The sequence below is a fragment of the Cervus elaphus genome, chromosome 9, assembly GCF_910594005.1.
Source record: "Cervus elaphus chromosome 9, mCerEla1.1, whole genome shotgun sequence".
NCBI lineage: Eukaryota > Metazoa > Chordata > Mammalia > Artiodactyla > Cervidae > Cervus > Cervus elaphus.
In genome coordinates, this window is record NC_057823.1 from 101,221,261 (window position 1) to 101,235,248 (window position 13,988).

The 13,988-nt window shown below is 37.9% G+C and overlaps 1 protein-coding gene across 10 annotated transcripts in view; it reads left to right on the top strand.

The window, feature by feature from the left end:
- Window positions 1-13,988, top strand: part of PPIP5K2 (diphosphoinositol pentakisphosphate kinase 2) — a 77,092-nt gene that overhangs the window by 12,444 nt on the left and 50,660 nt on the right. For all 10 annotated transcript variants that reach the window (XM_043913731.1, XM_043913722.1, XM_043913724.1 and 7 more), the window contains exons 4-10: window positions 1,254-1,344; window positions 2,437-2,522; window positions 3,633-3,787; window positions 4,994-5,095; window positions 8,454-8,615; window positions 10,029-10,150; window positions 13,704-13,805. In XM_043913731.1, coding sequence (XP_043769666.1) covers window positions 1,254-1,344; window positions 2,437-2,522; window positions 3,633-3,787; window positions 4,994-5,095; window positions 8,454-8,615; window positions 10,029-10,150; window positions 13,704-13,805 — 820 coding nt within the window. The remainder of the gene's footprint in view (window positions 1-1,253; window positions 1,345-2,436; window positions 2,523-3,632; window positions 3,788-4,993; window positions 5,096-8,453; window positions 8,616-10,028; window positions 10,151-13,703; window positions 13,806-13,988) is intronic.

The following is a 13,988-nucleotide window of genomic DNA, read 5'->3' on the forward strand; positions in this document are numbered from 1 at the left end:
AGTAAGTGATGAATTCTTAGTCATAAAACTGGAAGGGTCTGTGATTTATGGCCAAGTGATTCTTGGTATAGAGTATTTAAATGTTAATTTAGAAATAAATCTTTTTTAACTAACCATAGCTTTTTTTTTTTAACTTCAAGTTTAACACTTCCTCTCAACTATTCTGATAATGCTACAAAATAGTGTCTTCACAGATACACTGTAGCATACTGTAGTTAAATACTATGTGTGCCTGCTGACTGTTACCCTTTTCCTTAGATAAGAAATGTATTAAAATATTGTTACTTAGGGAATAATAAGTTAACATTTATTGAATATTTATTATGCCAGATACTGTAATAAATGTTTCATATGGACTATTTTATTTGATTTCCCAAAAACCTTTCTAGGTAAGACTGTTAAAATATTCCTTTACAGCTGGGAATCGGAGACTTAGAGATGTGAAATAAACTTGCCCGAGGTCACACAGCTGATGAAAGATAGAATTAGGATTTGAACCCTAGTTTATGCTGTTAACTTCTCTTGTATCCTGCCATTCTTAATCATACATGTTGATGGATAAAATTGGAGTCTTTTAGTGTCAATACAGAAAGTGAAGTATAACCATTAAAATAATTTAGATTTTTAAAAAATCTCTTATTATATCTGCCTTTTGATTTGTTTTTCATTGTAATTAGTAATTTTACCAAAGTCTAGAAATTTTAAGAACTTAATTTCTGGTGTGTTAACATTGACCTAGTATCAGTATATTTTATATTTAGAGCATGTCTGTTGAATATAAATTAATTTTTTCTTTTGCTGTTTTTAAAGATGCCTCAGTTCTTTGAATTATCAGCTAATTTGTGTGTGTAGCATCAAAATATCTTAGTGAGGAGTCACATAAAACTTTTTTGAAAAGAACACCAGATGATTGTAATACAATTGTGTTATTTATGTATAGATTTCTGTTTGTATATGAGGTAGTCTTACCTTCTATCAGCAGACTTGGAAGCATCAACTAAACATCAGTACTCTAAATGGAGTTATGTAACCACTGGCTTGCTGTGCCTTACCAATCAAATTAAGAAAAAATAAGATTTATTTAATAGTACAAGATAAATCAAGTTTTATGTATTTATTATTTTGTCTTACAAAAAACAGCTATATGCATAATAAACTTAGTCTTTTATGGGATGTGGCATAAATTAAAGTTGATTAAGTTAGAGATGTCAACTTGAGATTGTACAGAATATGTTAATAATATGTATTCTTAGGATTTCCACTGGACAAAGCAGTTGCCTATGCCAAACTCAGGAATCCATTTGTAATCAATGACTTGAATATGCAGTATCTCATACAAGATAGGTGAGTGGTTAAGTTGGCTGCAGTAAGGGAGGAAAATCAACATTTATTTAGTATCTGCCTAAACTGGCATAGTACCAATGCTTTTATATATATATATGTATAAATTTGTGGTATCCTGGAAATAATACTTAGTAATAAATACTTGTATACAGTTTTATAGATGAAGAAATTATGGTAAAGTGGAACCATTTTGAGAAATATGTTACTATATATCTTAGCAATTCATTTAACAGATCAAAAACATAGATATTTAAGAGAAATTGTAAAATACAGATGCATATATTGCATTTATTTGATGCTATTAATGGCTACCCTTATAATTTCACTAGCATAATATTTTATTCTGTGTTAGCATTACAGTAAGAGATTATATCTAAGAAAATGCTATATAAAATGTGAGGTCTTATAGTTTTTTATTTTTCTTTTTTTTTTTCTTTCTTAGTAATGTTATTAATATCTGAAATTTTGTAACATTTTTCCGAGGTTTTTGTATTGATAGATGTCTATATATTACAAATGTGAATGTATGTGGGAGTGCATATATATGTATGTGTGTGTCTGTGTCTGCATTCATTTAGAGGAATTTAGAAAATAAATGAAGAAGGGCATTTAATTTAACCCTGCCACTACATCTACCATATTTTTTCATATAGCAAGCAATACATATATGCACTCACATTTTACAGAATTAGGATCAGTAGTCTCTTTAAAGACCATAAACATTTTTCCGTGTCATTAAATATTCTTTGAATATAAGATTTTTAATACTTTAGGTGATATTTTGTCACTGTGATATAGCAACTTTAATTAGCTGTTTCTTTTTTATACACTTATATTCCCAGTTTTAAAAATTAGTATTTTAATATGCCACAGAAAGTTTTGTGCATGCAGTTTTATTCTAATATTACTGAATATTTCCTGAGAATACATTTCTTCAGTATTTTAAATGACATTTGTTTACTTACAAAGAAAGACTATATACGTGACTTTTTTAGTGGTAGAAAAGTAGTAATATACTTTATGAATAGTACAGTAATACACTTATTATGAAACATTAGAAAAACAATAAGGGTTTTCTCTTTTTTTCTTCAGGAGAGAAGTGTATAGTATTCTTCAAGCTGAAGGTATTTTGCTTCCTCGTTATGCAATTTTGAACCGTGACCCAAATAATCCCAAAGGTAAGAGTAAGAGATTTTAAACAAGCTGTTTTAAAAGTCTCTTAACAAAGACTTCTGAGCCACTCTCCTCCATAATTAAATAGAATTTATAAACAACTTATGCATTCTATTCAATTTCTTTTAAACGATCCAAATAGGCAATTAAATTTCAATTAAAATGGGACATTATGAGCTAGAAGGCTTACTATAACCAGGAGGTGTATATCATATATTTATTGGGTCCATGTTTGGCATATCTGAGAATCATAAGGAAGAATTTTTACATACTTAATAAATTTGTATTGATTGGGGTAAGCGAGTCTATAACAGTTGAATTAAGTATTAGAAACTTCATGCTAGTATAGCACAACTAAACTTCTGATGAGTAAGAATTTTGAAATATTAATATTTTAAAGCTCCTTTTGCTTCATTTTCCTGCTTATTTACGGCATAGCATGTAAGTTATACATAGTGTAAAAGGGCAAGATAAATGCTTATTTGTTTTAATATTGAATATTTTGATAACAGTATTTTGGGGAATTTTAATGACCATATTGTACATTAGAGCAACTTTGATTAAAACCCAGATACCAGCATTATAGCAGGTCCATTAGATTTTTGAAGAATATAGTTCCTAATGTCATCATAGATAATAAATGCTGGCATATGTTTGCATAAAAATATTTTTAGTTAAAATCAAATCAAGGACTTCCCTGGTAGTCCATTGGTAAATAATCCCCCTGGCAATGCAGGAGACAAGGGCTTGATCCCCGGTTCGAGAAGGTTCCATGTGCCACAGAGCAGGTAAGCCTGTGTGCCACAACTCCTGAGCCCAGAACTGCAGCTGCTGAAGCACGCGCGCCCAGAGCCCGTGCTCTGCCCCAGGAGAGGCCGCTGCAGGGAGAAGCCTGTGCATCGCAACCGAGAGGAGGCCCTGCTGGCCGCAGCTAGAGAAAGCCCGTGTGCGGCACCGGAGACCCAGCGCAACCACAAAAAACCAGTACATCATCCACAGTTAGGTCTCTTTGTAACCTCTGTTCTCCTGAAGAAGTCCTCAATAATACTGTGGTTATATTATATCTAGGTACTAAGCCGTTTGTAACTTCTCTTGATATTATGTTTGATTTATAGAATGCAATCTGATTGAAGGCGAAGATCATGTAGAAGTAAATGGGGAAGTTTTCCAAAAGCCTTTTGTAGAAAAGCCAGTCAGTGCAGAAGATCACAATGTTTACATTTATTATCCAACCTCCGCTGGTGGTGGAAGTCAAAGACTTTTTCGAAAGGTAAACCTTTGTTGGCCTAGTGACTACTGTTCTTTATACATTGTTGCATAAACTTTACTAAAAGTAATCAAGTATTTAGTAAAACTGTGTTTAAGAATGTATCATTAAAAAAAAAAAAAAGAATGTATCATTGAGAGATAAATTCATAAACTTGATGTCATCATTTGTTAGGGAAAAAAAGGCATCATTTTAGTTATTAAATTTACGTACAAAATACCAAGAAAGTTATTTGATCTTCTTTCTACCTTCCATTTATGAATCTGTCATATGAGAATTTCAGGTAAAGACCAGCATTTTTTTTAGAAAAATGGCCTACAAATGAATAGTTCCTAGAAAAAATAACACCAGTGATCTTTTAAAAGTATGCTCAAAATTGCACCCATAATAAAAAAAATGTAAATCGAGTCTAAAAGATAATGACATTAAGTTACTTTTTGAATCAGCAAGATCAAAAAGATTGAGGTAGTTGGAAAACGAGCATAAGCCCAGACGTTGTTATCACAATATTTCTTCTAAAATATAACTTAGCAGTATGTCAGTATTAAAAGTGCACATGTAAGCAATCGTGGAAATGCAAAGCAAGAACACACTGAGGTACTTGTTCTATGTCCATTAGGGTGGCAAATATTAGGTCTGACAATACCGAGTTATAGATGATTGTACATCAGTGGGAATACCTACACATTGCTGGAGAGACTCTAATTAAAAATGGTTTTTAAAAGATTTTGGCATTATTTTGTAGGTTGAATGTGAGCATTTTCTGTCACTAGTGGTTTCACTTTGAGTATATGCCACAGAATACTCCTGCACATACTTGTCCCAGGAATATTTAAAAGAAAGTTCGAAGCAACATTTCTTTACTAGCTAAATCTTAGACAACAGCCTGCCTAGATATATATTATAGGCAAATGAATGAATTACTGAATATTATACAGAGGAAAATTCTGTAGTAGTGACAAAGCAGAGTTACTGCAGCAATATGGTTGAATCTTAGAAACACTGTTCTAAGTGTTCATTGTATTTTTATGCTATTTAAGTTATAGCAGGAAATAATATAGTGTCAACTACATAACGTGTTGTTAAATATTTGTATACTAAAAAAAATTTTTGGAATATCAATGATAGAAATAAATGGTAAAAGAGAAGATTTTATAAAAAGAGGAAAATAATTTGGTTTTTACACTGATAGACTTCTTTTATTTTCAGATTGGCAGTAGAAGTAGTGTTTACTCCCCAGAAAGCAATGTACGAAAAACAGGCTCCTATATATATGAAGAGTTTATGCCTACAGATGGTACTGATGTTAAGGTAGGATTGATAAAGTATATTTTGAGTTTGTATTTTGAGTTTGCCAGTGATGTCAGAAAACGAGTTTGCAATAGCTGCTGCTGTTGTTGTTATATAGTTGCTAAGTCGTGTCTGGCTCTTCTGCAACTCCATGGACTGTAGCCTGCCAGGCACTTCTGTCAGTGGGGTTTTCCAGGCAAGAGTACTGGAGTGGGTTGCCATTTCCTTCTCCAGGGAATATTCTTGACCCAGGGATTGAACACAGGTCTCCTGCATGGCAGGTAGACACTTCACTGCTGAGCCATCTGGGAAGTCCATTTGATTAGCTGTCTCTGACCTCTATTTTGGCTCTCTTTCTTTATAACTAGGTATTCTTAATCTATTTACATTATGAATGTCTTTGGCAATCTAAGCCTATGGATCCTTTTTATAGAATAATATTCTTCAGTGCTTAAAATAAACCACACAGGATTACAGTGGAGACAAATTTTACTGAAATAAAGTTAATCAAAATATTTAAAAATCAATCCAAAATATAGTGGGTTAGAGTCTAGTAACCACCACAGTTTCTAAGCATCAGTCAGTGTAAAAAATGTTTAGAGAGCTTTGACAACTGTAATGTGATTCCAAAAAAATAGGTGTGATTTCTGTTGGTGACAAATAAGGTCTTAATTGCTTTACCTTTAGCCACTCTGTCTAACTTGTTCAGTCTCTAAGTTGTGTCCAACTCTTAGCGACACTATGGACTGCAGCACACCAGGCTCCTCTGTCCTTTACTGTTTCCTGGAATTTGCTCAAGTTCATGTCCATTGAGTTGGTGATACTACGTAACCATCTCATATTCTGCTGCTCCCTTCTACATTTGCCTTCAGTCTTTCCCAGCATCAGGGTGTTTTCTAATGAGTCAGTTCTTTGCAGTAGGTGGCGGAAGTATTGGTGTTTCAGCTTCAGCAGCAGTCCTCAAATGAATATGCAGGGACTGATTTCATTTAGGATGGACTCGTTTGATCTCCTTGCTGTCCAAGGGACTCTCAATTCTTCAGCATGCAGCCTTCTTTATATCCAACTCTCACATCCATAAATGGCTCCTGGAAAAACCATAGTTTTGACTACATGGACCCTTGTCGGCAAATTGATGTCTCTGCTCTTTAATAGGCTGTCTAGGTTTGTCGTAGCTTTTTTTGCAAAGAGCAAGCATCTTTAATTTCATGGCTGCTGTCACTGTCCACAGTGATTTTGGAGCCCAAGAAAATAAAGTCTCTCGCTCTTTCTACATTTTTCCCCTTCTATTTGCCATAAAGTGATGGGATTGGATGCCATGATCTTAGTTTTTTGAATGTTAAGTTTTCAGCCAGCTGTTTTACTTTTCCTCTTTCACTTTCATCAATAGGCTCTTTAGTTCCGCTTCACTTTCTCCTGATCAGTTCAGTTCAGTTGCTCAGTTGTGTCCGACTCTTTGCGACCCCATGAATTGCAGCACGCCAGGCCTCCCTGTCCATCACCAACTCCCTGAGTTTACTCAAACTCACGTCCATCGAGTTGGTGATGCCATCCAGCCATCTCATCCTCTGTCGTCCCCTTCTCCTCCTGCCCCCAATCCCTCCCAGCATCAGGGTCTTTTCCAATGAGTCAACTCTTTTGTTAGAGTGGTGTTATCTGCATATCTGAGGTTGTTGAAATTTCTCTCAGCTATCTTGATTCCAGTTTGTGATTCATCCAGCCCAGAATTCTGAGTGATGTACTCTGCATATAAGTTAAATAAGCAGGGTGACAATATTTTGAGTGTTATCTTGCTAGCATATGGACTTCCCTGATAGCTTAGTTGGTAAAGAATACGCCTGCAATGAAGGAGACCCCGAAAGATTCCTGGGTCAGGAAGATCCGCTGAGAAGGGATAGGCTACCCACTCCAGTTTTCTTTGGCTTCCCTTGTGTCTCAGCTGGTAAAGAGTCCACCTATAATGTGGGAAACCTGGGTTTGTTCCCTGGGTTGGGAAGATCCCCTGGAGAAGGGAAAAGCTACCCACTCCAGTATTCTGGCCTGGAGAATTCCATGGACTGAATAGTCCCTGGGGTCTCAGAGTCAGACACGACCGAGCAACTTTCCCTTTCATTTTGCTTGCATGTGAAATGAGTGCGGTTGCGTGGGTAGTTTGGACATTCTTTGGCATTGCACTTCTTTGGGATTAGAATGAAAACTGACCTGTTTTCACTCCTGTGGCCACTGCTGAGTTTTCCAAATTTGCTGACATATTTAGTATAGCACTTTAACAGCATCATCTTTTAGGATTTAAAATAGCTCTGCTGGAATTCCATCACCTCCACTAGCTTTGTTCATAATGTTTCCTAAGGCCCACTTGACTTCACACTGCAGGATATCTGGCTCTAGGTGAGTGACCCCACCATCATGGTTATCCCGGTCATTAAGACCTTTTTTGTATTGTTGTTCTATGTATTCTTGCCTCTTCTTAATCTCTTCTTCTGTTAGGTTCTTAGGCTTTCTGTCCTTTCACGTTTACATCCTTGCATGAAATGTTCCCTTGATATCTCCAGTTGTATTCGAGAGGCCTCCAGTCTTTCCCATTCTGTTGTTTCCCTCTGTTTCTGTGCATTGTTCATTTAAGAAGGCCTTCTTATCTTTCCTTGGTATTCTGTGGAACTCTGCATTTAGTTGAGTGTATCTTTCCCTTTTTCCTTGCCTTTTGCTTCTCTGAGTCTAATAGAGAGTTCTTTCCTAGGTGTAAACTGAATCTTGAGCCTCCTCTTAAAAATTCTCTTGTGGATCCTCATTGACCACAAGGTAATTAATCAGATTTTTAAGGCTGGCGTACGAGATACTTCATGGCCTGCCCTCTGTACTACAAACCTTACTTCATACAGTAGAAACCATAGCAAATAACAAACTCTCACCTGAATATGTCATGCTGTTTCATTCCTCTGCTCTTTGCGTTTATTAGCTTTGCTTAGAGTGCCTTTCCCTCTCTTGTCTGCTTTTGAATCCTTGCTTCCCTTATAAATCTTCCTTCCATGCTTAGATCTTTATTTTGGCAGTTACTTTCTTCTATAATTTTTTAGTTATTTATACCTCTCTTTTGTTAAACAGTTTGAGAAGGATCACAGCATTATGCATTCTAGTAGTCCCTTATAATGTTCAGTATAATTATTTTTTAGAGAGAACAGATCCTCATTTTACCAGTTTTGCTGTATAATTACTTACAACCTCTTCCAATGTTGAAAATTTTCACACGTAAAATAGAAAGATGTGTCAAAAAATACCGCCTGGAAACAGAGGTATTTTTTATTTGAATTAGTTGCCTGCTGTTACATATTTACATATATATCTTTTTAAAGTAATGTATATATTTTAACATTTCTGAAAGGTTTATACAGTGGGTCCAGACTATGCCCATGCTGAAGCTCGAAAATCTCCTGCTCTTGATGGCAAGGTAGAACGAGATAGTGAAGGAAAAGAAGTGAGATACCCTGTTATTCTCAATGCACGAGAAAAATTAATTGCTTGGAAAGTCTGCCTGGCTTTTAAGGTAAGATGTTATGCAGGTCATGTAGACTCTTGTAAAAATTTGAATTTTCTTTTTTGAGTGAAAGAGATGTTGTTTGGGCTTATAATAGGAAAGATAAGTAGAGAAAATAAAATAGTATATCTGAATAGTTTTTTTTTTGAACTTTACAAAGGATTCTTGTAGTGCCATTAATAAGAATATATAACAAATGAAGGCCTTTCCTTCTTATTCTTTCTTCATTATGTAGAAGGATACTGACAGTTTATTCAGAAACTACAGTTATAGAAGAAAACAACTGAAATGATAGAGTTATAGGAGTATTTTTTTAATATACTCCTGTAACAGAACTGGTTATAAGTATTTACTCATAGAATTGATACATGATTTTTTTTTTTAAAAAATTCTTCTAGCCTTCACAGTTGATCATTTGGCCTGTTAAATATAGTAAAATATGTTCATGAAAACTACTAATACACTTTTTATTTTATTATTTTTTTCTAATACACTTTTTAAAGAAAACTTTTTACTTAGATATTTGACTTGTTCTCTCAATTTGTATTATTAGGGTTTGATATCCTGTGCAGTAAAGAGTAAAACAGAAGTAGTACAACTTACATCTCATAGAGGATAAGCTTTACCTTGTTGAAGCGTTGTCTTGGATATATAACTTAAAACTAGTATATATTGCTAGTTATTAAATAATAAATTTTTTGTGTCTTAATAATTTGAAGTCTCTCATGGAAGGAATCTTAACCTGAAGTATGTTTTAATAGCTTTATATTAATTGGTTTTTATATGAACTGTTTTAACTTTGTAATGCCAGGATTCCAAAAGCCATGACTTAAAATCATATTATACTAATACATGATGGTTTGAACATAAAACCTAGAAGATCAGAAAATTCCTAGAGCCTAAGCAGGAAATTTATACTTTTCTGTTATCTCCCAAATAAAGTAAATATGTTTCAGGAGCTCACAAGTGTGTAGTTGTCAGAGTTTAAAAGATTCATGAGAATAATTGGACATTTCTTCTGGGCTGTGTCTTCAAAACTTTCTCCTCTTTTTTTTTTCTTTTTGTGTTTTTTTTGTGGTTTTTTTTTTTAATTGTTAGAATTTCTGCTAGCATAAAATTTATCAAAGCCTTTAAAAATTTTTTACTTTTGTATTTTAATTAAACATTAATTGAACCTTCTTGAGTTCTTGGCCTCTCTAGTCTCTTAAGCATTATTGTTCTACATTTACTTCATAGGAAGAATTTAAATAATCATGTGACATGTGCTATATATTTTAGAGTATTCAAGTTACAAATAAGTAGCTTCCTTGTTTTTTACTTACTCTGAAGTAAAGGGCACTTATAAAATTTGTATTCTAGTAAGACTGGAAGGCTCAGTCTTAATTAAATGGAATTTTAAAGTGTATAATTTATTTTAAATAGCAAACAGTTTGTGGCTTTGACTTGCTACGGGCCAATGGACAATCCTATGTGTGTGATGTCAATGGCTTCAGTTTTGTGAAAAATTCCATGAAGTATTATGATGATTGTGCAAAAATACTTGGGTAAGATTTTTTTCTTTATATTTCTTCCTCTTTACTTTTGTTATAGTTAGTGCATACTCGTTATTCAGAAACCAAATAATTGTAAGCATCAAGTGATTAGGGCTTTATAAGCACTCTAGAGTAAAAAATCAGTGTTCGTAAAATGATATCCCCAATTCCTGAATTACATTTTGGGTTATGTAAGACAATTTAATTTATGAACAGTGTAAACTTTTAAAGGTATTTAAGCTTATAGACTTAGAAATGCTATATAGCAATGATTTACACAGTGATGGCTGATCATTCATCAAAATGGCTGATTTATTAGATTACCTTGTTTCTCAAGTTTTTGTGAGGTAATTATAGTAAATAATGGTACAGAATTAACATTTGTGAAATAAGGAACAAGAATAAAATAGAAATAATTGGAATTTAGAAATCTTGATTCGACTTTCTACAAGCATATGTTACTCAAAATAATCTCATGAGATTATCAAGTGAACATAAAAGAAATTATTGCATACAGAAATGCCATTTTTGTATTCTTTGGCTTATTTTCATACATCTTGATTTAGAAGACTTGAAAGACAACTTACAACATTACTTGTTTGTTTTATTTCTGGCTGCGCTGGCTCTTCATTGCTGTGTGCACGCTTTCTGTAGTTAAGGCAAGCGGGGCTCCTCTTTGTGGTTCTGCACAGGGCTCTCACCCGTGGCTTCTCTGATGCAGAGCAGAGGCTCTGGGCGCACAGGCTCAGCAGTCATGGCACGCAGGCTCAGCGGTCATGGCACGCAGGCTCAGCGGTCATGGCACACAGGCTCAGCAGTCGGGGCACACAGGCTCAGTAGTCATGGCACACAGGCTCAGCAGTCATGGCACACAGGCTCAGCAGTCATGGCACACAGGCTCAGATATCGGGGCACGCAGGCTCAGCGGTCGTGGCACACAGGCTCAGCAGTCATGGCACACAGGCTCAGCAGTCGGGGCACACAGGCTCAGTAGTCATGGCACACAGGCTCAGCAGTCATGGCACACAGGCTCAGTAGTCATGGCACACAGGCTCAGCAGTCATGGCACGCAGGCTCAGCGGTCATGGCACACAGGCTCAGTAGTCATGGCACACAGGCTCAGCGGTCGTGGCACACAGGCTCAGCAGTCATGGCACACAGGCTCAGCAGTCGGGGCACACAGGCTCAGTAGTCATGGCACACAGGCTCAGCAGTCATGGCACACAGGCTCAGCAGTCATGGCACGCAGGCTCAGCAGTCGGGGCACACAGGCTCAGCAGTCATGGCACACAGGCTCAGTAGTCGGGGCACGCAGGCTCAGCAGTCATGGCACACAGGCTCAGCAGTCGGGGCACACAGGCTCAGCAGTCGGGGCACGCAGGCTCAGCAGTCGGGGCACACAGGCTCAGCAGTCATGGCACGCAGGCTCAGTAGTCATGGCACACAGGCTCAGTAGTCATGGCACACAGGCTCAGCAGTCGGGGCACACAGGCTCAGCAGTCGGGGTACGCAGGCTCAGTAGTCATGGCACACAGGCTCAGTAGTCATGGCACACAGGCTCAGTAGTCGGGGCACGCAGGCTCAGCAGTCGGGGCACACAGGCTCAGCAGTCATGGCACGCAGGCTCAGTAGTCATGGCACACAGGCTCAGTAGTCATGGCACACAGGCTCAGCAGTCGGGGCACACAGGCTCAGCAGTCGGGGTACGCAGGCTCAGTAGTCATGGCACACAGGCTCAGTAGTCATGGCACACAGGCTCAGCAGTCATGGCACACAGGCTCAGCAGTCATGGCACGCAGGCTCAGCAGTCATGGCACACAGGCTCAGCAGTCATGGCACGCAGGCTCAGCAGTCGTGGCACGCAGGCTCAGCAGTCGTGGCACACAGGCTCAGCAGTCGTGGCACACAGGCTCAGTAGTCATGGCACACAGGCTCAGCAGTCATGGCACACAGGCTCAGTAGTCATGGCACACAGGCTCAGCAGTCATGGCACGCAGGCTCAGCAGTCGTGGCACGCAGGCTCAGCAGTCGTGGCACACAGGCTCAGCAGTCATGGCACGCAGGCTCAGCAGTCATGGCACACAGGCTCAGCAGTCATGGCACGCAGGCTCAGCAGTCGGGGCACACAGGCTCAGCAGTCATGGCACACAGGCTCAGCAGTCATGGCACGCAGGCTCAGCAGTCGGGGCACACAGGCTCAGTAGTCATGGCACGCAGGCTCAGTAGTCATGGCACGCAGGCTCAGCAGTCATGGCACACAGGCTCAGCAGTCATGGCACACAGGCTCAGTAGTCATGGCACGCAGGCTCAGCAGTCATGGCACACAGGCTCAGCAGTCATGGCACGCAGGCTCAGTAGTCATGGCACACAGGCTCAGCAGTCGGGGCACGCAGGCTCAGCAGTCATGGCACGCAGGCTCAGCAGTCGGGGCACGCAGGCTCAGCAGTCATGGCACACAGGCTCAGTAGCCGGGGCGCACAGGCTCAGCAGTCGGGGCACACAGGCTCAGCAGTCATGGCACGCAGGCTCAGCAGTCGGGGCACGCAGGCTCAGCAGTCATGGCACACAGACTCAGCAGTCATGGCACACAGGCTCAGCAGTCATGGCACACAGGCTCAGTAGCCGGGGCACGCAAGCTTAGCTGCGCTGGCGGGGTAGTCACCAGACCAGGGGTCAAACCCACGACAGGGAAGTCCTGACAAGGATGTTTTTAACCACTTCAAAGTGTATGCGACAAAATACTTATGTCAAAGCCATAAAAACTTACACTATAAAATATCTCTTAATCATTGGAGTCAACAATTATAGTATATTTCAAAGGTTTGTGAACTTACCCTTAAAGTAAAATTTAGGGGGGCTCAGTTAAATTTTAGCATGAATAAATGCTAAATTTAAACAAAACAAAAGATGTCCTGTAATTACGTAAAATTTTGATTGTTAACCTTTTTAGCAAACTGTGATGGAAATTTGTTAAAAGTGAACAATGGTATTTAAAATAGCTTTATAGGTGATCAATAAAAGCTGGTAAGAAATACTCAGTGTCCACAGAGATAATCTTGGATTTTAGAATCTATGGAAGTAAATAGGCAGCTATAGTGACATGAAAGTGAAAGTCACTCAGTTGGGACCCATAGACTAGCCTGCCAGGCTCCTCTGTCCATGGAATTCTCCAGGCCAGAATACTTGAGTGGATAGCTGTTACCTTCTCCAGGGGGTCTTCCCAACCCAGGGATCAAATCCAGGTCTCCTGCATTGAAAGCGAATTCTTTACCATCTGAGCCACCAGGGAATTTACTTGAATCCAATGTGATTTATATTTTTAAAAAGTAAATAAGTAAATTCTAAATTCATGATATCCCATAACTGTGTTCTATATATCAGTTTAGTGCTGCTGATCTAATTTTGCTTGATCAGGACTGATTTTTTTCTTAGTTTACTTTTTATGTACTGCATTCACATAACTACTAGATAGTTTGATTTTTAACTTCTATGATTTTCTTTTGTCATTAACACCCAGGTTTGTCTTAAAATGAACTAGTTTAAGTTTTCTTTTTTTGTCTTGAAGGAATATTGTAATGCGAGAGCTTGCTCCACAATTTCATATCCCCTGGTCAATACCCTTAGAAGCTGAAGATATCCCGATTGTACCAACTACATCTGGAACTATGTAAGTTTGAATATTTTCATTTAGAAATTCCTTGTGTTTCCCTGTTGGCCTGTGCTATCACAGTAAAGATTACATATCTGAATAATATTAAATACTTTACTTTGTATATTTTCATATGATTCACTTTCCAAATGGAAAAATAGATTAAATGCTTTTACATGGGCTATTTATTTATTTATTTAA